Source organism: Odocoileus virginianus, chromosome 13 (assembly GCF_023699985.2).
Source record: "Odocoileus virginianus isolate 20LAN1187 ecotype Illinois chromosome 13, Ovbor_1.2, whole genome shotgun sequence".
NCBI classification, from domain to species: domain Eukaryota; kingdom Metazoa; phylum Chordata; class Mammalia; order Artiodactyla; family Cervidae; genus Odocoileus; species Odocoileus virginianus.
This window is the reverse complement of record NC_069686.1, coordinates 107,713-131,781: the sequence shown is the minus strand read 5'-3', so window position 1 is coordinate 131,781 and position 24,069 is coordinate 107,713. Positions and strand designations below refer to the sequence as shown.

The 24,069-nt window shown below is 34.5% G+C and overlaps 1 protein-coding gene across 1 annotated transcript in view; it reads right to left on the bottom strand.

Annotated features, from left to right (window-relative positions):
- The window catches only part of MAP3K2 (mitogen-activated protein kinase kinase kinase 2), a 93,835-nt gene that overhangs the window by 22,924 nt on the left and 46,842 nt on the right, over positions 1-24,069 (bottom strand). Inside the window, exons 2-12 of the mRNA XM_020890187.2 lie at positions 20,024-20,092; positions 16,365-16,483; positions 15,688-15,728; positions 13,855-13,954; positions 8,644-8,757; positions 8,176-8,263; positions 4,808-4,938; positions 3,499-3,578; positions 2,136-2,203; positions 1,874-1,966; positions 961-1,167 (exon numbers count right to left, since the gene is read on the bottom strand). Of these exons, the coding sequence (XP_020745846.1) occupies positions 961-1,167; positions 1,874-1,966; positions 2,136-2,203; positions 3,499-3,578; positions 4,808-4,938; positions 8,176-8,263; positions 8,644-8,757; positions 13,855-13,954; positions 15,688-15,728; positions 16,365-16,483; positions 20,024-20,030 (1,048 nt within the window). The 5' untranslated portion in view covers positions 20,031-20,092. The remainder of the gene's footprint in view (positions 1-960; positions 1,168-1,873; positions 1,967-2,135; positions 2,204-3,498; positions 3,579-4,807; positions 4,939-8,175; positions 8,264-8,643; positions 8,758-13,854; positions 13,955-15,687; positions 15,729-16,364; positions 16,484-20,023; positions 20,093-24,069) is intronic.

Here is a 24,069-nt window from a genome sequence, read left to right as displayed (position 1 = left end):
CAAAAAATATCCTTGTGTACCAATATTGTTGCAAAAAATATCCTTGAGCATAAATCTTTTATACATTGCTTACAAGATAAAGGTCACATATTTCACAATCTGGCCTCAGTTACCATTCTAGTTCTATTTCCATTGCTTCAAGTAAGATATCCTCCACCTCACCAAAAGAGAACTGTTTCTCATTTTCAGAATATGTCATGTGTGCGTAGTCAGTCAGCTGTGTCCAACTCTCTGAGACCCCACGGACCGCAGCCCACTGGGCCCCTCTGTCCATGGGGATTCTCCAGGCAAGAATACTTGAGTGGGTTGCCCTGCCCTCCTCCAGGGCATCTTCCCGACCCAGGGATGGAACCCAGGTCTCCCACATTGCAGGTGGATTCTTTACCATCTGAGCCACCAGGGAAGCCCAAGAATACTGGAAAGGGTAGCCTATCCCTTCTCCAGGGGATCTTCCCAACCCGGGAATTGAACCAGGGCCTTCTGCATCGCAGGTGGATTCTTTACCAGCTGAGCCACCAGGGAAGCCCAGAATATGTCACGGCCTCCTGTATATGTCACCTATTTAATCGGTGAATTCCTCCTCACATTAAAGGTCTTGACTAGACACTATACCATAATTATTTCTCCACACATCATTCTCCCCATTAGATTACATCTTGGAGGTCGTATCTAAAGTTTCTCAGAGCTAAGCATTCAGTAAGGATATGTGGAATGAATGAATGAGTAACTGGTAACAATTTTCCTAATAAAAGCAAAAGACAGTAAATCATTTAAAGTGATTAGCAGTAATACCATGCTTTTACCCAACATTATAAACATTGTTAGAAATACCATTTTTACCTCCTTTGAAAACCTGATTTCACCCTGAGGACTGGCTTCATTATATTTACTCCTATTAATATTATAAAATTCTGCAAAGGTTCTGCCACACACTTCACTATGCCAACTTCTATTACTCACAGCGGCTGGGTGGGCTAATGTCCATCACAGTCAGAGTAGGGTTGTCTATGTCACTTCCCCTCCTTCTTATTCGGCTCTCATCATACTCTGGGGTAAAGATGCTGCTTCCACTACTAGTGCTTAAGGAGTGGTCAGTAGGACTGAAACTCACAGGAGATCGGAAGCTGGTCCCCTGGGTCCTTCTAGCTCTCGGGAAAGTTTTACGACCTACAAAATGAAAACAGAATTACCTTGCAACTTTTAGTGATATATTGTGATTGAAAGTATTTAAAATTTGTAGCATAAGGAACAGAATTTGTTCTGTGACTAGGATAAGAAGCTAAAACAGCAATGATTATTTGATTTTAAATTTTAAACTTAAGAACAGTATTTCTAAGAGTTCAAGGAAATACCCCAGCTAACACTGAATCACGAAAATTAAAAAAAAATAAATAAAAGGTGTAAGCTGAAATGAAAAATGGGGAAAAAAGAAACAGACTCTGAATATAAGTTCAAATAACTTTTGTGTTAACACACTCACCCATTCATAAAAGCACAGACAGAACTCCCTCAGTTTGTATAAAAAGGAGAAAAATGTATTTTATTTTCATCTTCAATAATGATTTAAAATATAAACAAAAACTGTAAAGTTAATAAGAAGTACTTTTTCTCTTTAAAAGGATAATACAAAAAAAAAAAAGGAGAATACAGTATGCATTTCATCACTAAGGGAGTAAATTTTAATTAATACCATTTTAACTACTTTTCTAAGGAAAGACATGTCTCAAGAGGTCAGCTGGCATAAAGCTAAAACACTATTGTAGTTATGATCCAAAGTCTTTTTAAAAAGTTTTAAGTAGAAAACTAAGTCATACAGGAACATTTTTATTGTTTGTGAGATTTTTAACAACTGTTGTTGATCTAATAAACTTACCATCATTATAGTCCTGATGGTGATATGAAACATGATACCTTCTTGGATATGTTCCTCCTTTTCCAAATTTTTCAAAGATAGGGTTATCATAGTCTATTAAGACACATAAGAAAGTTATATATTTTAAAAAAATCAAATATTTCTAATCATGAAAAACACATTTACACATTTTTGATTTTTAAAAAAATTTCTCTCTCCCACCCAGCCAAAATATGATTCAATGACATAAATATTTAAACATTTAGAATGTGAACAGTCTAACCTGAAAATTCCTGATGATTATCTGGGTAGCTCTGTGCCCTAGGCATTCGTGATTTTGGGTAGCTCTCTCTAAAAAGTAGAAAAGTCTCATTATTTTAAGAGAAAGTATTTAATATCTTAATATTAATATCTTAATATTTAAGATATTTTTTAAAATCTTTATGCAATATCGATATCTGTATGTATGTGTAGATATACAGTTATATATATACACACAAATGTATATATTATATGTATATAATATATACATATATATAATATATACATATACACACACACATACAGCATTCACTCTGAAACAGTAACTGAAAAAAGGAAACTTTTTTCAAACACTTATTTGATACATGCAAACAAAAAGCCTGGCTTTTAAAACTGACCTACAGAGTATAGTGGTTAAGAAAGATACATTTTGGCATTATGGATACATGTAAACACCTGTGTTTCAATCCTAGCTCTTCCTCTTAAACTAGTTATTGCAACCCTGGCAAATCATCTTTCTGAAAAGATTTCCACATTTGTAACAAGGAGATAATACTAACTCAGCAATTTTATACTTGTCTATCTCAGGACACTGTCCTTCAAATATTAAGTACTCAATATGTAGCTTTCACATCACCATTCCCCTGAACTCCTTAAATGTTTTAAATATCTATCTTGAGACAGACATGGGCACAGACAATATATATGGTTTCATATATATATGAATAATAGAAAATTAAATGTATATTTCCATACAATAGTAGTTACACTTTCAGAAGCTGCTTTCAAAAGCAGCCTCAGAGGAGAATAAATAGGCACTGACTTTGCATGCTGCCGGTGAAACTGTCCTGAGACCAGGAGACAGGGAGCACTTACAACAAAAGTTCCAGATGCAGCTTGACCGTGCTTACCTTCCTGAACAACAGTGTACTTCCCACAAAAAGCACTTAAGTTATAACTGACAGCCAAAACTGGGACACAGTTACCAAGAATGTACAGTACTTATAATTTGGTACCAGAGTAAAAATAATCCTGAACAAGAGAAATGAAAGAATCTCCAAAATTAAACCTATTATGAAAAATCTGACAGCAGTTTCACCAACACAGGTTTAAAAGTAAACATACATAAACTCTAAGTTTGCTTTTAGTTTCAAACACAATTTACCAAGCAGGAAACTCAAAATATTATAATCAGAAATCATTTTAAGTAAAACAGATACTGAGCCCGATGACTGGAAAAACCAATTTGCCATTAAGTATACATGAATATGAACTACATTCCTCTGAATGTAGCACAAAATTTGAGTTGACAATTCAACATGCTATTAATACATATGCATATTTACCCACATATATTAAAAAACAAAAACTACAATCAACATTACCCATCCAGAGGGCTATCAAGTGATGGACAGCTTCCTGAGCCAGAATTTTCAGGGCTGCTTAAAGATAATGGGTCCAGCATCTAGAAAAATAAAAAGTCCACCTTGATTCTACATGAATATAACTGAAGTTACTGTTTTTTAAAAAACAGCTTTGTTGAGATACAATTCATGTATCATAAAACTCGCCCATTTTATTAAAGCATATAGTGCAATTCAGTGGTTAATAGCAGAACGTATAACTCTCACCCAAATCGCAGAACACTTTCAGTACCCAAAAAAGAAACTCCATATCCAATAGCAGCCACCCTATTTAAATGTTTTAAAAGTAGTTGTCTCCTAGAGGGGGGCTACAACTGCAAAATTTCCTAATAGAAAAATAGGAATTTTCTTTATCTTCTGCTCTGGATTATCATCTAAATAATAAAAAGCTAAACACTTCACATAATTTTGTTTACTGAAAACTGAGCAGCACCACCCAAACTGAAATAAATGACACCATGACTGCTACATTATTAGAAAATGTAAACTCCTGTAATAATATAAGCAGCCAATGTAATGATAAGAAAACAATAGCAACTCCATAAAAATACTTCAATACTACAAAACTTTAAAAAAACATTTTAAGGGCTTCCATGTGGTCCAGTGGTTAAGAATCCACCTGCCAATGCAGAAGACAGGGGTTTGATCTCTGGTCCAGAAAGATCCCACAGGCTGCAGGGCAACTCAGCTCACGCGCTACAACTATGAAATCCAAAATCTACAGAGCCTGCGTACCACAACTACAGAAGCATGCGTGCTCTAGAGCCCGTGCTCTGCAACGAGAGAAGCCGCGGCAATGGGAAGCCCATGCGCCACAACAAAGCAGAGCCCCTGCCAGCAGCAACTAGAGAAAGTCTGCGGCAACTCAGACCCAGTACAGCCAAAAACAGACATAAATTAAAAAACAAATCCTTTTTAAAAAGATTAAAAGAATTTTTTAATGTTTTAGAAAGTAGACAAACCTCAGCTTCACAAAGTTAAATATTTATTAAATTGAATGTTAATATCAGGATTATAAACAAATGCATTTATGAACATAAGAAAATCAGCCTTAAACCACCTTTCTTTATATATGAGTGCACACAGACACATATAAATTTGTCACATGGGTATTTTCCTGTATTTCCACTATTTTGTTCACTTAAAAAGGAAGATATGGGACTGCAGAAGAAGTAAAACAAATACCTTCCTCCATATACTTGCCAAACCACACTATCCCTGACAACATCCCTTTAAATGAAATGAAAAACAACATTCAAATTTTGCTTACTTGGTCCATGCTCTCTGGAATGAACTCTCCTTCACTGTTGATACTGGTAAATGACCCATTCCGGGCAACCTGGTTTAATTCATCTGGAATGTATCCAGGGGGAGGGGAGCTTCTATCTCTACTAGTGGGACCTCAAAAGAGAAAAATTATAGATTTTTATAAATTCTAGCAGGGGACTAATTCTTATTTTAATTAAATATACACTCAGAACTTCTGGACTATAGTACTAATGATTTTAGCAACTGATATCCAGTTTTAATTAAAACTTACCATAGCACTCATGTCTGTAAAACTTCAAATGTTTTTTTACTCTTTTCTAAACTCACACCTTAATGTAATATTCATTTACAGTTGTTAGATAGTATGTTCTTCTGCCTGCTGACAACTGCATTATGAGGTTGATAATACAAGGAAAAAAAAAAAAAGTTGTTCAGTCATATCTGACTCTTTGCAACCCCATTATATAGTCTGCCAGGCTCCTCTGTATAAGGAATTCTCCAGGCAATAATATTGGAGTGAGTAGCCATTCCAGGGGATCTTATATTTTTATATAAATGCCACTGCTTCTTCATTTCCAAAGGTCACTTGTTACCCTTTAATGTAACTTATGAAAGGCATCATGATCTAGTGGAAAGTATATGAACTTCACAGTCCAACCTCGGTTTAAATTCCAGTTCCAGTTATTTACCAGCTCTGTCTTTGGGAAAGCTATCTAATCTCCATGAACCTGTTTCCTCATCTGTAAACATGGGACTAAATCTCCTTTGCAAGGGTGTTGTTGTGATGGCAAAATTATTCATAATGAACATATGCTGTGCACATTTGTCTACACGATGTTCTTTGCACTGCCTCTCTTTAATCTTCAGAAATCTAAAGTGAGATTTACTTCTTAGTCATTTAGCCAATATTAGAATGTTTCCAATTTGGAATGCTGGATTTTATCCTTGGATATTTAAAATTAGGCTTTTGGTGGTAAGCCATATTCCTGGAATTTAAATTTCTTCATAGTTTAGAGAATTAGAGACACTAAAATAGTTCATCTCATTGTGTTATGTTTATTAACATAGTTTCTGTGCTTTCCTCCTAATTTATTGAAAGTAAACAAAAAAAAAGATTTGAGGAAGTTATGTGAGCATTTGCATTCTGGTCAGATTTCAAGCAAAAAAGGCTCTTGCCTCATGTAAAGGGGTTGCTGTAAACACAAGTTGGCATTTGTTAGTGAGGAGATAGGGATAAACAGAACAAAATGATTACCAAGAAATATGCATAAAAAAGATAATTTTCTACACTTGATTCTAAAATTATTAGGAACCTCTGAGCCAGGAACTGATTTGGACTTTGTAACAACTATGGTCACAATGTCCCTAAAGTTTTTATTCCTTCCATAAGCCCTTATTTACAAAAGAAGATAAATACACTCATTATTCAAAGCACATAGGGAAGAAAAAAGGCTCTGAAAATTTATCTTCTTACTTGATAACCTATTTTTTTTGAACCTTTGTTAGTACTGGATATTTTAATGGTCGAGACCTCCACACCAGCATATACCCCTGTCCCAAAGGAAGTTCTTCCTCTGTCTTTTGTGAAAATAATTAAAGGAAATAATTTTCAATAAATACAGGGAAAAGATAATGGTCATACCTATCAAAGCCATTTCAAGCTTAAAGAGGTGCCAAGAAAAGACTAGTAATTTTATACCTTACAATTTCTGTTTCTTTTTGTGCTGGCACTGAAGTCAAATAAGAATATTTATTAGTAGAGTAAAAGGGAGGCATTCAGCACAGTTTTAAATGAAAATGAATTAAAACTGCCAATTTAACTAATGTATTTAGCTTGTTCTATCTAACACAACTAAGGTGAACTGGCATTTTTTTTTTGCTTTAAAATGATAGGTACTATATTGATAAGAAAAGGGAATACAGAAAGAAATCAATGATTAATAACAGTTATGGTTTCTAGTTTGAAAAGCTAAATGTACCTTAAAGTGTTCTCTCAACTGCTTGCTGCAATAATCCCATGATTTAAAGATGAGGACAATGTTACTGGTCGCTGGTTAGAGAGCTAGAATTTGAACTCAGATACTTCTAATATTCTTTTATCAAAAATTTAAATTATATAAAAATATATACAAATGAAGATAAGCAACTATTATTATTTTACTTGTATATTATCTCTGCTGCTCATATTTCTAACACTTTGGAAACCCAAAGTAAGACTTAACATAAGACAGACACTTAGAAGGAAGGATACAGTCCTTCGCTGATGGCTCAGATGGTAAGGAGCCCGTCTACAATGTAGGAGACTCAGGTTTGATCCCTGGGCCGGGAAGATCCCCTGGAGAAGGGAATGACTACCCATCCTAGTATTCTTGCCTAGAGAACTGCATGGACAGAGGAGTCTGGCAGGGTACAGTGCATGGGGCTGTGAAGAGTCAGACATGACTGAGCATGCATGCTGCAGCAAGTCATAAATAGTTTGGGGACCAAGACAGAAGGTGAGCAACAAATTCATAAATTTTTTGATTTGTTCACATACCAATTTAATCTTTTATTTCATTATTAACAATCCTCTTCTATTACCAGTCTTAGATTCCCTTCCACTTTCTCCCTATTCATGTTTTCATCTCCTTCTACCTTCCTTCTTTAAATCCATCTCTCATATTTTCTTGCTACCTTTAATGCCCATATTCATTGCCCTATCTGTTAAAAACATATATACCAATGTTTTTTGAGCAATATAATGTTTTTCTCATATAAAAATGTAGAATATCAATGTTTTATACAATCTGAAGAAGATACACAGAACTGGTAAGTTCAGAGCACCTCTGTCCAGCCTATGTCGCGCTAATAAGCCTCCTTTAAAAAAAATTGTACATAGGATCCATTTTTCTTTTTATCATAAGCTTAATTATAAGTGTATTTTTAATTACTAAATTATAAAACATAATTGGCAAATTATTAGCAATCTTTATTTTGATAGCATTCTTGGCAATAATTAAAACTTAGAGAAAGGCCTATGAACTTATTAGTCCACCATTAACTTTAATATATTGGAATTACTTTTAATTTTTTCGCTTCACTTTATTTTTATAATTAAAACATTTTTTAGGTTTTAATTTGTTAAAAATTAAAATACCCTATGTATATAAAGAAAGGAAATATTTAAACTGGTGACTGCTACTCCTGTTTATACTCGACATAACTTTTCAAGGGACATCAGATACTAGAATGTAGTTAACTGAAATAAACTGCAAGGAGTAAAGAGATAAACTATTTATCAGGATTATGTACAGGTGTTGCCCTACATTAAAGGATGGAGATGAAACTGCGAAATAACCCATTTCATGATTTAGACACTAGCTTTCTTACCTACTACAGAAAGTCCTTTTTTCCTCTCTGCTCCAAATACTGTGTTATCCAAATCTTCTAGTGATGGCAATGGCTCTAAATTAGTAGCCTAAAGAGAAAAAAGGAAGATTAATGCTATTTTCTCCTTTAGGGTTTTAATCAGACTCCTTCCCCTATCAAATACAACCCAAGTATTCTCTCTCTGGGTCTTAGCAAACTTACTCTTTGAAATTTTAATTCTAATGTAGTTCTTCCCAGGTTCTCAGTTGCTATTAACATCATATGTACAGTATATTATACTTATTTGTAATTTTGGCTATATAGTTTTGAGGAGCAAGGATATTGAACTGTAGCAATTACAATGTGTAAGTTTAAATTTAATCATATTGAAAATATATCAATGATTATAGAATATAACTATGTTTCATATATTGACTTCTTACAGGCATATATCCTAGAATCCTCACTGAAAAGAATCCCAGTTCATACCTGTGCACTTCCATTTATTACAAGTAATATTTTGAGGCTCTTCATATGAATACTACGATCCAGCAGTTCCACAGCCTTGTCCAAGTCATCTTGGGTGGTTAACGGAATTACCAACTAAACAAAAAGGAACATAAGGAATTGTGTAGCCATCTCATCAGGTCAAGTACTTACAGGAGTATCTCCATTACTATGGAATTATAAATCTCAAAATACATTGCTCTTTGATTTGTCAGTATAATGAAATTCTGAATGAATATATGTATCTAGGTTTTTTCTTCTCATCCTACCATCACTGAAATTATAAAATGAATATGAATAAATTTTTTGCTTTATTATACATTAAATTTTTCTGGAAAACATATTTAAAGATCAATTTTCTAGGATGTTTCCATAATATCATTAAACTTAAGTTATAGTCTCTTCACCTCAAAACAGCATTAAGGAACATATATAAAAACTATATAAAGTATTATCTTTCACCTGCATTGATGAAATTTTTATTTTTTTAAAAATAATAACCAGAGATATGCATTCTCACTAGTGTACTTACCAACATATAAAATACAAATGCGCATTGGTGACAGATGCCATGGGTTGGGGGGGGTGCCACCAGTAATGTACCTGCAATCTACAGTCCACCTTGCACTCCTATCTCTGACCATGGCAACTTGAACATTCCATCTAAACCAAGTAAGCTACATAGGTGAGCCATCCTACAATAAGCCCTGAATGCTGAAATCTGCTTTCATTAGTCCTCTTATGGATCAGATGTGATAAGGGACAGAAGCACCTAAACAGTCTGTGAGGGAAAAGCAAGATTCATTCTACCTAACAAAATACTTGTTTTAAAAGTAAATTTACTAGCTTAAGACAACTCTGCCAATAATCTTCAAAGTACGTTCCATTTCATTAAAAGGACAGAATAAAAACAAGCAAACATATTTCACACTTGTGAGCCTGCACTCACACACACAGTATTACAGGCCACTCAAATGTAAAGGCCCAGTGAACTAGTTAAGCGTCTTGTACAGTATAAACACCTAGCAGACAAGGATTTCCCCTAAACTAGCAACGAAGGCAGGGCACAGCAAGAAACAAATTCTTGGTAAATACTGTTTAATAAATATCATAGGGTAAAAGCTTCATCTGTACTCAAACCCACTAGGTGACATGGTGTGAACTCATTCTCTGTAGATTTCTTTTATGAAAACTATTCCTTGTTTAAGAAAGGCTGCCAGACACAAACACAAAGCAGGACAAATGTGAATTACATCATACAATGTGCTTACCCTCACTCAGTACTTGAAATTATATTCCCAATTTCTGTTCATAGCAAATTTTATACTGTTACAACTTATCTACTAACAGGCCCTTTTATCCTCTGAGAATTTTTTTCTAAAACAAAAACAACAGAACATGAACTGATATCAAAAAACAAGTCTGATCTACTTAATTAAATTCCTTTCATTTTTCTATCAATCATGAACCCTTTGTTCCCATCTTTAATAGCTTTTAAATTATATTTTAAACACTAGAAAACATTTTAAAGCAATGTTAAGGATTGTTTGGCCAATTTTTCACTTAAGGAGAAAACCTGAATATTTACTTTAACTACACATTATTTATAATTGGATTGTTTACTCCTCCAAGGAAAAGACACTAGTTTAAATCACAGTAATAAAATATTAACATAAATGATTCTGCAGCTTGCTAGAGTGAAATCTGGACATTCTGGAGGAGCCTGGAGTGGCATCCTGGTCTACAGCTCTAATGTAACTCTCTCATATGTGCTAAGGGCACCTGTTACAAATTTTACAACAAAAACTAGAAGTCAAGAACAAGTTTCACCTTGTCTAAACTATACTAAATAAGTCACCCAATATTTTCCTGTTTGGTGAATTCATTTCAGTCTCATTCATAAAATCTATTTCCCTCAGGCTTATTACTGGTAAATCAGTTGTATGTTAATAAAAATAATTTCTGGAAAGGAAACTAAAATTGAGCCCAAAACCTCATTAAATAGAATGTAAATCTGAAATAAGTGAATTATCTTTTAACTTTACATAGTGAAACATGAAAACTGTTCATAAAAAGGTTCACCCTCTACCCATCTAAAATGGGGAAAGTCTTAGAAAATCCACTTACTTTGGCCTGCATATCCCTGTCTATGCCCTGTGACAATACATACCTGCCTGACACTTTATAAGATAAAGATCCAATCCCAGCTTATAAAATAAAGATCCAATCCCAGCTTAAATTTCTTTGTTTCAATTCTGGTAAACCAAAATAATTATTTTAGAACAGAGGATTTTGTATTACACAGAAAAAAATATTTATGGAACTGGAATAAAAGCAATATCGATGAATTTTCTGCATGTCTACAGGTCCATAAAACTAATATCTCTTTTAAGTCTTTCCCTAGTACCCCCACTGTCCAAGGACATGCACCAGGCTTGTCACTCTGTTAATCAGAACATGGTTAACTCAAAAAATCACAGGTTCTCACAGAAACTCAGAGTGCTAGGAAAATGTTAAGCAATGTAATGTTGTAGCCTAATGCCTCCTCTACCATACTTTTGCCAAGAGGACATCCAGATATAAACAGCAAAACCACTCTGAGAAATCCTTCAGAAAGCATGAGAAAAAGAAGCTGATATGGAGAAATTTCCTAATTTTTGGAAAATGGGAGCAAGTTGCTAATACCTGGTCAACCAGCTCTACATCAATCCTCAAGAAAACCCTAGAAAATATTATATGCAGGCACCCCCTGCTTTAGAGCACATCACCTATGCTCTTCATAGATACCGTTTTTCCACCAAGAGAAGGTTTGTGGCAACCCTGCCTCGAGTCTACTGGCACCATTTTCCCAACAGCAGTTACTCCCCTGCGTCTCTATGCCACATTCTGGTAATTCTTCCAAATATTTCAAATGTTTTCATTATTATTATAATTGTTATGGTGATCTATGATCAGTGATCTTTGATGTTACTACGGCAAAAGGATTATAATTTGCTGAAGCTTACGATGATGGCTAGCATTTTTAAGAAAAGTATTTTTTAATACCACACACTTAAGAGACTATAACACAAGCATAACTGCACTGGGAAAACAAACAATTCATGTGACTGGTTCTACTGCAACAGTCACTTTATTGTAGAGGTCTAGACCGAACCTGCAGTATCTCCAAGGTATGTCTATAAACAAACTGGGAGAACTCAGAAAAAGAAACAGCAATTTTAAGAGCTCAGACAGGAACAACACGAACAAATCATGCCAAACTAACCTAATTTTTCTTGATAGACATACTAGACTCATAGGTCAAGACAATATTGTAGTCAATGTACCTTGGCATTTGAAGTTTTCCATGACACAATTTTATTTATTTATTTTTCCATGACACAATTTTAGACCAAACAAAACCAAAACAAAGATATATCTGGGATCCCCAGAATCATACCATGAGATAAAGATTCAAGTATGTTTATAAAAGATACTAGGAAACACTGGTAGGGTAATCGGGAAGAGAAGGAAGAGAGGAGGTCCATAAACGGTGTAACATCTAGCAAGTTAGCACCGTGGGCAAGTGGGGTCCATCCATCCCCATCTCCCACCACATCCTTGAGCCTCATATCACCAATCCCCATTCCCTCCCTTATGTACTTCAGCTTATACCCTACAGTCATATCTCTGAGAAGTCCTCAGAATCTCAGGGGCTGGCAGTTGGAAATCAGGCCAGCACAGACACAAATAAGTGCCAAAACAGGGTCAGGCAACAAGAGGTGTTCATAGCTAACCAAAAACCCAAAAAGTATTTGAAAAATGACATTTTAAGGAGTTACTATAGTATGGTACTCATCACTTTGTTCAGAAATATTGTTTGTTTGGATATGGATTTTTACTCATTCAAAATATTTTTCACTTTATAAGTGATATCTTTAGACAAGCCATATTTGCATGTTCTCTTGCTTTAAAATGACAATAATTCATTAGAAAATCTAATATTTCAAATATTTTTATTAGCACAATGCTTTAGCATTTGCAAAGCACTTGCACATCTTCTAATTTTTACTAAACTTCCCACTGTCATTCCATTACCACTGACATTTTTTTCTATTCCTGACACACAAGTCTTTTCCTTCCCAGGATCTCTGCATGCTGTGCTCTCAAGCTGCTCTCTACCATGAATGTTATTCCCCTCAAATTCTTTGTAGAGCTGGCTTTTCATACTTCAAATCTCAACAATTAAATATTATGACCTCATTTAGCTCTTCCTTAAATGGCAACCCACTCCAGTACTCTTGCCTGGAAAATCCCATGGCTGGAGGAGCCTCTTAGGCTACAGTCCATGGGGTCACAAAGAGTCAGACACGACTGAGCAACTTCATTTCACTTAGTACTAACTAAATAAGACATATACTGCTCTTGCCTTTATCCTTTATCATAATATTTTGTGCATTTCCTTCAAAGAATTCATATATTTAAACAATTCAATTATTAACTGTCTACTTCTACCACAAGTCTATAAACTCCATTAGGGGCTGCAATTCATAAATTATAACCATCATGCTTTGCAAATTCAATGGATATTTCTGAGAGGGAAAAGAAAATAAATTAACCAATTAACTAAACTGTCCCTAGAAATTTTTAAATCTCAAGATCTTGACCTGAGATCACAGGATCTGAAAGAAATCTCAGAGATTTCTAACCCAAATTTTACAGAAGGTTCAAAAGGGATTCCCCAGAACACAGAGCTCCTTAGTATCATAGTGAGCCCCTGACTCCCAAACACAAACTAACAATCTAATCACATCCTTACCAGCATGAAAGCAATCTTTTAAGTTTTAACTAAACTGTCCAACTACCAAAGCCCTGTCGTCTCTGTAGAAAAGTATACAGTATGAAAAGGAAAGAGTTCATCAATAAAGAACAAAGAAAAAACATAAACAAGCAGCAAACTTCTAAGCAATATACGTATTTCCTCCTTTAACAAATTCTCAATTACTGCATTGCAGTACCTTTCAGTACCTTCCACAATGAAAAAATCCATTTTAATAGTTAAAATTTACTACTGATATCTTATTCCTCTGAAATACTACATCCTTATCGATGCCCAAATAAAAGCACAACCATCTTAAAACAATCTCTTAAATAAACACACTATTTTTCCAAAAAAAAAAAAGAACTATTGAAAGTTAACATGCACATATTTACCTCATTATTGGTATAATGCAGATCCATAGACTGTCCAAAGGCAATTTTAGCTTTAGACCTCAGGTCTTCCAGTTTAACTGGTCTGGGGAACTGAAGGATTCTATGTAAACAGAATTTTAATATATTTTATTTTCTTATGCACAGTTAAATAACTTACTTGTAACAGTTATCTCCTGAATACAGAAATACAAAATCAAGTTATAAGTATTCACTTTACTTAAACATTACAATGGCTCATTTCTGATCAGGTACACTAACATTTTAACACAAAGTTCAAGAACTCCGTAGTCTGTTCTAGCCTAATAAAAATTATAAAAAGGAAATTCTCAAAATACTCCGCAGTTTATAATTTGCACTGCTATTTACAAGAATATTAAAGAATAATGTAAAATGTTCATTTTGGAAAGTGATTAAACTTAACTACGTCATAGCCCTACGATGAAACTGTTAAAAGAATAAAGTTGTTCTTTGGGGATGCAAGTTTTGATTTCTGAACCCTTATCAACTTAATATTTCTGAGTGCACACACACACACACAAACACACGTATCACTTAAGCATCAGTTCAGTTCAGTTCAGTCATACACATCCCCAAATAAATATTTTTAAAGAGTTAAAATTTTTTAATCCTAGAATTTTCTTCTTATTTCACAAAGGATTGACTTGTGTTGCCCCTAGGGACCATGCCTCTAAGCTTGGAGACTATCTACTAGACTGTAAGTTTTGTAACAGGAGGGATCGTGCATATTTCACTTAACTGTATTCCCTTTATAGCTCAGCATATAGTAAGTACTCAATAAACAGTGCTCAATGAACTAAAAAAAAATTGAGAATATATCCATAAAAGTTGTAAACAGGAAAAAGTAGACAGGACAACACTTGTATGATGTATCTGCATTGCCTACTCCCTTCTTTTCTTTAAGTTTACTTATTTACTTACTTTTTAAAGTCCTTATTGAATTTATTACAATATTGCTTCTGTTTATGCTTTGTTTTTTTGGCCCTAAGGCATGTAGGATCTTAGCTCCCTGGCCAGGGATCAAATCCACAGTCTCTGCATTCAAAGTGCAGTCTTAACCACTGGACCGCCAGGGAAGACTCTCCATCTCTTTTTTTTTAAAAAAAAAACCTCTATGTAAAACATTTTTACATCTTCAGGTTATATGATCTGTGAGCTTTTTAAAATCCTTAAGATGGATAGATCTTTCATTAAATTAATGACATTAATAATAGAAATAAAATTCTATCTTCTTTAACTTCTATGAGGTCTTATCAGCAATTCTGTTGTCAACCACTACTACAACCATTTCCACCATTCCACTGAGATACAAATACCCAGTTGAAGGGTAGTCTTCTACCTTTGCTAAATAATTTATAGTCACCAGTCCAACACTTTTCTCAATGTTACTAATTAAATACAGGTCAAAGGATTCAAGTTTTTTCAGAATACTCAAAATTGTGAATTGAAGTCCATACACCTAAAATCTGTATAGTATCTGAAGAGATGATAGAATTATAAGGAGAAGAATATTTAATTTCCACTGAGCAAAAAATTTCTCAAATGGTAATATTTAAAGCTGCATTACACAATGACCTTACTTATTTCCTAATACTGCAAAGTAAAAACATGATTCACTTCTGATGCTTAGCCTGAAATTTGATAGATTCTATCTTAAGTACAAGTACACATTACAGTTACCAACAAGGACTATTTCATTCTCAATTTATAAGCCACGAGGACTGACATTAAAATCTAAAAAGAACCTCTAATATCTTAAGTAGGACATGCATTTGATTAAATTAATGAACTGACATATAATGCTTCCTTCCTTACCTTTTTTCTCCTCTGTGTTCAAATTTGACTCGGACATCATTCTGTAATGAAATGATAAGTGATGCCAGAGATCAGATAAAATTCCCAGAATTTCTAAATCACTTTTCTTTTTAGTCACTCATTTAAGATAGAGCAGAGGGGGAAGGAGGTTTCAATCAGTGTCAACTCCAATCAACTGACAGTTTCTACCGAAGAGCTGAGTTGAGAGAATTAGGTGGCTTAATCTGGGCTCAACAGGAAAGAGCACCAAGATCTATTAGTGATGGCATCCCCAGTATGAGACATTTACTAATTCTGTTAAAGGGCAATACAGAATGCTATATTTCCACTTGTTACGTTAGATGTTCCAAATAAATTTCAGGTATAAGAACAAAAATTATTTTCATCTGTAAATACAGAGAATAGTCAATTATTTAAATAAAAGCTATTTGCTTGTGTTACATGCCTTAGGAATTGGATGAGATATCTACTCTAGAGAGAAGATACCACAAATGAAACTGTCATTTAAAAAAAAAAAAACTGACACCCTTACAGAAAAGTCTATGACAAACAACAAAATACTTGATTCAAAAGTATAAAAGCTAATCACTTCAAACAAATCCTCTATGCAATTAGGATATTCAAAGAAAATAATTCACAGAACTATATACTTATTAAAATATTATTGAGACAAATACCTGCTTTTTTGGTGATGAGGATTTTGTTTTTCTGGTTTCCTGTAAGGATAATGCTGGTCGACTGGCCTTATGCAGAACAGCCAAATCTTGCATGATTGAGTTCAAAGCTTGCTGATCATCTAGGTATTTGTAAAATAAAACATACACAGAACTGTGATTTCAATATGTATTTATCATAGACATCAATACAAAATTTACAATAAAATTTAATGCATCTAGAACACTTTCAAGGCCTGCATTTGTTATTTTGGTGAAAGAAAAGCTTAGTTACTTAAAAACTGAACATAAGTAACATTAAAACTGCACTATATCAAGTGCCTACCTCACACTAGGTGTTCACACAAGACATTTATTAGGCAAGTACAGTCGTTCTGACTCTTCTCCTGATGTAATATCCTAGGATATGGGTCAAAACAACCCTATCATAACAAATTCTTTTCTATGACTCCTAAACAAAACATCAACAAGACATCTAAAATCTTAATTAAAACAAGTGGGGGGAAAATAAACACCTTTCTCTAAATACCATCATTATTTAGCATTTATGTTTAAAATACAGAATTCATTTCAGAGCTTTTCTCTTTCATCAGTACTTCAAGTCAGGAACAAAGAAAAGCTGTATCTATAGATAAAGGCCTACTGATATTTGGATGTGGTTTTGTTGAATATCTTCACCATAAGGTTCAACAAGACTACATTAACAGACTAATACCTCAACCACTAACAACTTAAAAGGTATCAATGCAAGAAAAATTCACCTCTTAGAAAAAAGTACCGAATCCATAAAACTGAAATGATCATGAATCATGAACTTTTAATCTTTTCCAAACATACCAAAGATTTCTTTCTAAGACTATATAAGCATGAACATCCTAGTAATGATAATTATATGACCTCTGGACAATTTAATTGATCTTTCACTAGTAAATCAATTTTACTAATGATAATCAACAATTGGTAAATAAAGGAACTGAGGGACTTTACAGTGTACATTTTACAATGTAACCATTTTGGTAACAATAATTTATGTTCCAGAGCAATAGTAATTAAAATACGCTTTATCCTATAAAGGGCGATTATTAAAAAAGAATTTGGCAAGTCAATGGCTTTATCAGTCTTTTGAACACACATACAGCTTATTTCTCTAACATTTAATTTTTTTACAACACTCAATATATTCTGTTCTATAGTGAAACTACTTGCATACTAAAATTCAAATTATGGCTCCAAAGGTTTTGTTAACAAATTCCAGGTCCAGAGAAAATTTTAATTCTTCAAAAAGTATTATTTGAAATAAAATTTATACATAATATTAGTTTAGCCAAACAGTAACTGAGCCAATGGGTCTAACGTAATTACAACATGTGCACCGTGTAGGGGTCCAAGCCAGATTATGTCATTTATTCCTTAGAAGAAGAATAAGCTGAAAATACTATGAACTGGAATGAAATTATCTGATATAACTTTCTTATGAAAAGTAAGACCTGTAATTCTACACTAGGGAGAGGAAAACTTTTAATACTTTCATGTATCTATGTCCTAATTATTTTCTTCTTTAAGCATGTGAACTTAGGCATTTTCACAATATTTCATATTCAACATTACATGTTTAATATTATAACACCAAAATAAGTTTATAAATAAAAATATATTTTTAAATGTAAAAATAAATTAGAAAAAAAACACCAAAATAAATAATATTATAACACCAAAAGCCTTCTTGGGAAGGCTTTGGCTTAAATCTCTTATCATGTTTACATATATTAACTCAGTATATGTAACACATGATTACTCTCTCTATATATATATGTTGAGTATGTATTACATATACTGAGTTTAAAAAAATGAATACCATTTCCCATAGTACATGTAAAAAAGCAGAGAGAGCCATTTGAATAGAAGTAACTTCTCAGGGAGGTGACATACAACTGAAGGGTTACTTAACTGAGTTCCTTCTTTTTTCTGGGTTGAAGGAGAATCAGATGCTACTTAAGTACCCAACAGGAAACTTACTTTTGATAAGGTGCAAGCTAACAAATGCCGAAGGATCAAGCAAAGTGGTGAACATACACTACAAGCACTGTTCTAACAATTCTTAGATTATTTTACTCTATTAAGAATCTCTATGGTGGTTACAGGTGCCAGGAGGATTAGACAGGTTATAAATGTCACAGGATCATGAGTTGATCTATATGGCAGAGAGGATGCTCAGAGGATGCCACAGTCTGACCAAGTCACACAGAAGCAGCAGTGGATTTCTGACACACATTAAGAGGACATTTAGTTGTTGAGCACAAACCCAGAAAATGTTTGGGAGGTAATAATTTAAAATAAAAGATTTATCAGAAATGCTTAATTTATTATCTTTTATAATTCATTATACTTAAAAAAGTATTTATAGGAGAAAATCTTCAATTAAAATTCAAGTATCTGTGATGCATCTTTTTAACTACTCACAGTTTCCTGAAACTACCTTTGTAAATGTTTTTAAGCAATGACTGTTCTTTGCATACTATGGTGACAGCAACAAAAATGAAAAGCTTGTGTGAATTCAATAGAAGTTCCAATTTGGAACTGGAGGTGAAGGTAACAAAAGTGAAGCATTTGGACCACCTGCTGGCAGGGCACTCCTGGTTACAAAAGGAGGAAATGGAAGAGAAATTCAGAAAGTAGGAAGGTGGGGGTTTGCCTACACATTTGCCACAACACACACTGAAAGTGTGTTGGCCCTTCCAGTAAAGAACACGGACAAATTTAAGTTCTTTGGCTCTAATGTCATGTATATACATATAAGAGTGAATAATATCTTTGTTAAGCAAGGGATAGGAAAACTGTGACAAAAACAAACACTGGCAAGTACATGTCAGAATTAAGATATCAGTACAAGATACCGGTCTAAGTTTAAAACCTTATCTTCCAACTGCACCGTCTATTTTCCCATGAGGACAGGACGGGCCATTTGCTCCATTCCTTTCTAGTTTTCCCTGTCCAATCCCTGCCTCACATTGGAACCCTCAACTCCAAGGAGAAAAGGAGGGGGGAAAAAGTACAGAAGAAAACAAAAAGATATATAAACTTAACCCCCACAATCTATTTCCATACTTTGGCCTTCCTTTCCATTAACATTATGACACCACAGAAAACTCACAAGAGTTGTAAAACATATCCTCCTTGAGCACCAATGATTTTCTCCTTATTCTGTTATAAAGTTTCATGATTCATTATTTTTATGCAGCTATTTTCTTTAGTCTATCTATATTACTACACTGTTGAGTAATTATACAACAATTCATTCCTCAGCATTTACTCAATCTTTAAAAGTCAGGTTTCTTTACCAAGAATTTTATCTAGCCATCAGACTCTAAGAAAATCACAATCCAAAAAAATAAATAAATAAAAAAGAAAATCACAATCCATCTTAACAGTTTATTTTGAATGTCCACATCACGTCTTGCACAAATTGGTTATCCCAAAACTGTAAAAGTCAACACAGTAAGTGCTTTAACTGAAAATCTATTAAGCAAATAAATGTAAAACATTATATAAATCTACTAAATCATAAGATTTCTTCCTAAGAAGCTCATCATACACACAGAAAAAGTCTCTACTCCATATTATCCTTTAATTATAGATGAAAAATGCTTTTAGTTGGAACTCACCCATCATGGCAATCAGCTTGACTACTTGGAAACTAGGGAAATGGTTCTCCCATCAGCATTCTCTGTGGCCTAAGGAGGTAAAAAATGAGCACAGTAATAGTAAGAAGAAAGAGATGAGGGAGCCATAAAAAGAAAAAAATCAGTATAAGTAACACTAATGAGAATGTACAATATTAATATTTTACACATTTTTATGGGGAAAGTGCCTTATTCTTCCCAGATATTCAATTATTGAGAATTGAATGAACTAAAAATCATTATTACTTTATATTAAATTTATTTCAGTATTTTTCAGATCCTTGTCTATCTAAACTAAAGCAAAACAGAATGGAACAATTTTTGACAGTTAAAAAGCTTAAGAGATAATTGAATAAACTCAAGCTCCCACAAGAAGGGGCACATAAAGATGAATGGAAAAGGTCATGTTTAGAGACAAAAAGGAGGACATCAACAAAGTAGTAAAAGCCTACAAAAATTCTCTCCTCCATAAAAGAAAAATTATCAGAATCAACACAAAGGAATTAACCAAAAGTTTGCAGCCATCTGGGAAGCATTCTGCAGTCTCAATAAAAAGAGACCTTCCCTATTCTTACCTTTCCACCCTTTACTCCCAGCTCCAAATTAGCAATTTAAACCAACAAGCCCAGAGAGTTCCCTGACAGTCCAGTGGTTAAGACTCTGCACTTGCAATGCAGGGGTGCAGGTTTGATCCCTGGTCAGGTAACTAAGGAGATTCCTAGGTGGCACAGTGGTAAAGAATCCGCTTGCCAAAGCAGGAGACATCAAGAGATGCAGGTTTGATCCCTGCACTGGGAAGATCCCTTGGAATAGGAAATGGCAACCCACTCCAGTATTCTTGTCTGGAAAATTCTATGAACAGAGAAGCCTGGCGGGCTATAGTCGTGGGGTCACAAAGAGTCAGATACAGCAGAGCGCGCACACACAACTGGTAACTAAGACCCCACATGCTAGAACGTGGCCTAAAACAAAACCCAACAAGCCCAAAGTCCCCATGAAAATTAGCAGCCTGGCCGCCAATGGAGAAGGCAGAATGGATTCCCCCAAAGCTACCATATTTGACCTGTCTAATGGCTTGCTGAGGGACCCCATTTGAAAGGCTGCCTTTATTTAACCGGACTTAAAGCTTTTCCAATGCAAAGAGCTTGGAGTATTTACTGAAAATCAATCAAGGACAACTGTTACAGATCTCACCTGTCAGAGGTTGGGGAAAAAATAGTTGGAGCTGGCAATATATTAAGAAAAAAATTTTCTAGAAAAGCTGAGGAACGAGATGTTGATAGGGAACTCTGAAAATCTCCAACAGATTCCTAGAAATCTAGATGTTATGCAAATGTCCAAGGCTGTTGCATAGTCAAGAAAGGCCTAAGAAAATCTTCGGCTTTCACCTCTGGCTACCTTTGAGGCTTTGTGCAGCATTAACTGAAGGATGAGTTAGAACTGAGAAAATGTTAAAGGCCAGCCCCAACACACACACACACACCCCCCTTGAAAGACTGTGAGACTTCAAGGTTCCAAGTATCTAAGGAAATCTCTGTCTAATCATGAGCTGACAACTAAACTAAGAGCAGTCTTCAGTGACCACATACGACAGAATACAGACTTCAAAAAATGAGTTCTCAAACGTCATTAAACAAACAAATTATAACAACAAAAATACAGGGGAGCGAGAAGAACCAGATTTCCAGAGGTGGTGCATTATAATACTTTAAATGTCCAGTTTTCAAGGAAAAAAGACATACAAAGACATTGGTCCATATACAGAAAAAAAGCAATCAACAGAAACTGACCCTGAAGAAGCCCGAAGGGCAGACTAACTAGACCTGTTTCAAAATTCCAGATCCCCAGACAAAAAGCAAGTGTTCAGCATAAACTACATTGTTTGTATAAGAAGTTTAGGCACAGTAAGCCATTCGTGTCAGTTAGGCAGGTGGGAACTCTTCTGAAATCCAAGTTTTCAGATGCCAGCAATGGGCAGGCCTCATAAGCGGTTATTTCAAGGATAAGGAGCAAGGTCTACCTTAACTCATTTCTACACAAGCAACAGGAAGAAATTAATAGATGAGTTTAAAGAAACTGTATAAATCAATAATTATAAGTATGCTGTTCGGTGTATATTATGTAGATATAATTTATACAACGACAATAGCACAACAGACAGACAAGGGATGGATTAGAAGGAAAGTTTTGTATGCCACTATAATTAAGTGGTATTAAACTATCTATACCGTTGTAGGTTGAGATGTTGATTTTAATCCCCAGGTCAACTACTAAAGTATACATTTATTTAAATGGCAAATGAAACAAGAGAATTAAAACAGCACACTAGAAAATATCTATTTAACAAAAAGAAGACACTAATGAAGGAACGAGGAACAAAAAAAGATAAAACACATAGAACACAATTGGCAAAAATGGCAGATGTAATCTTACCTTATGTATAATTATATACATATATATACACACACACATATATATATAAAAGCAGAATGAACAAAGGCAGAAATGAGCAGACCAGGTTAAAAAACTTGACAACTATATACTGTCTACAACAGGCACACTTTAGATTCAGGCACAAAATAGATTAAAAGTAAGACTGTAAAAAACATACCATGCAAACAGTAGCCAAAAGGCTATACTATTAGCATAAAAATATTACAAAATGGTTATTAATGGCAACGAAGGACATCTATAGTGAAAAAATGGCCGACTTATCAACATGACACATAATTATAAACATGTATGCATGGAACAACAGACTCTCAAAATACATGAAAAAAGATATGAAATAATCAATTAAAATAGGACAGTTGGAGATTTCAATGCCTCATTTTCAATAAGGGATAAACAAGTAGACAGAAACATCAATGAGAAAATGAAGATTTAAGTAATGCTATAATATGCTATATAGATAAAATACTGCTATTCAGATATAGGGCGTATCTGTAGTACACTCAACCCCAAAAGAGCAAAATACACATTTTTCTCAAATGCATGTAGAACATTTTAAAGGGCAGATCACATGTTAGGCAATAAAACTTATCTCAGGAAGTATAAAGAGATTTAAGGCATACACCCCAGAGAAAAACATGGTCTGAAAGAATACAAGCACCCAATGTTCACTGCAGCACTGTTTACAACAGCCAAGACACAGAAGCAACCTGAATGTCCATCAACAGAGGACTCGATACAGAAGACATGGTTCATACATACAATGGAATATCACTCAGTCATTGAAAAGAATGAAATAATGCCATTTGCAGCAACATGGATGGACACAGACTGTCATAATGAGTGAAGTCAGACAGAGAAGGTGAGATATCTTATGGCATCCTTTATATGCAGAATCTAAAAAGAAATGATACAAATGAACTTATTTACAAAACAGAAATAGACTCACAGACTTAGAGAACAAACTTATGGTTGCCAGGGGTGAAAAATAGGGGGAAGGAATAGTTAGGGAGTTTTGGATCGACATGTACACACTGCTGCATTTAAAATGGATAACGAACCAGGTCCAAATGAAGAGCACAGGGAAAGTCTGCCCCATGTTATGGGGCAGCCTGGATGGGAGAGGAGTTTGGGGGAGAATGGTACATGTATAGTTGAGTCCCTTTGCTGTCCACCTGAAACTTATAAAATGTTAATCAGCTATAGCAGTGACTGAATGTGTCAGTCGCTTAGTCTTGTCCAATTCTTTGTGACCCCGAGGACTGTTGCCCACCAGTCTCCTCTGTTTATGGAATTCTCCAGGCAAGAAGACTGCAGTGAGTAACCATTCCCTTCTCCAAGGGATCTTTCCAACCCAGGGATCAAACCCAGGTCTCCTGCATTGCAGGAAGATTCTTTACTGTCTGAGCCATCAGGCAGGCCCTAATTGGCTATACTTCAGAATAAAAGAAAAAGCTTAAAAGACAAGAAATAAGTAAATGAATGTGCAGGAACAACAACAAAAAGACGATGGTAAAACATGATCATAAATATTTATAAAATATCTATTAAAACGAAGTGTTATCAAGCCCTTCCTA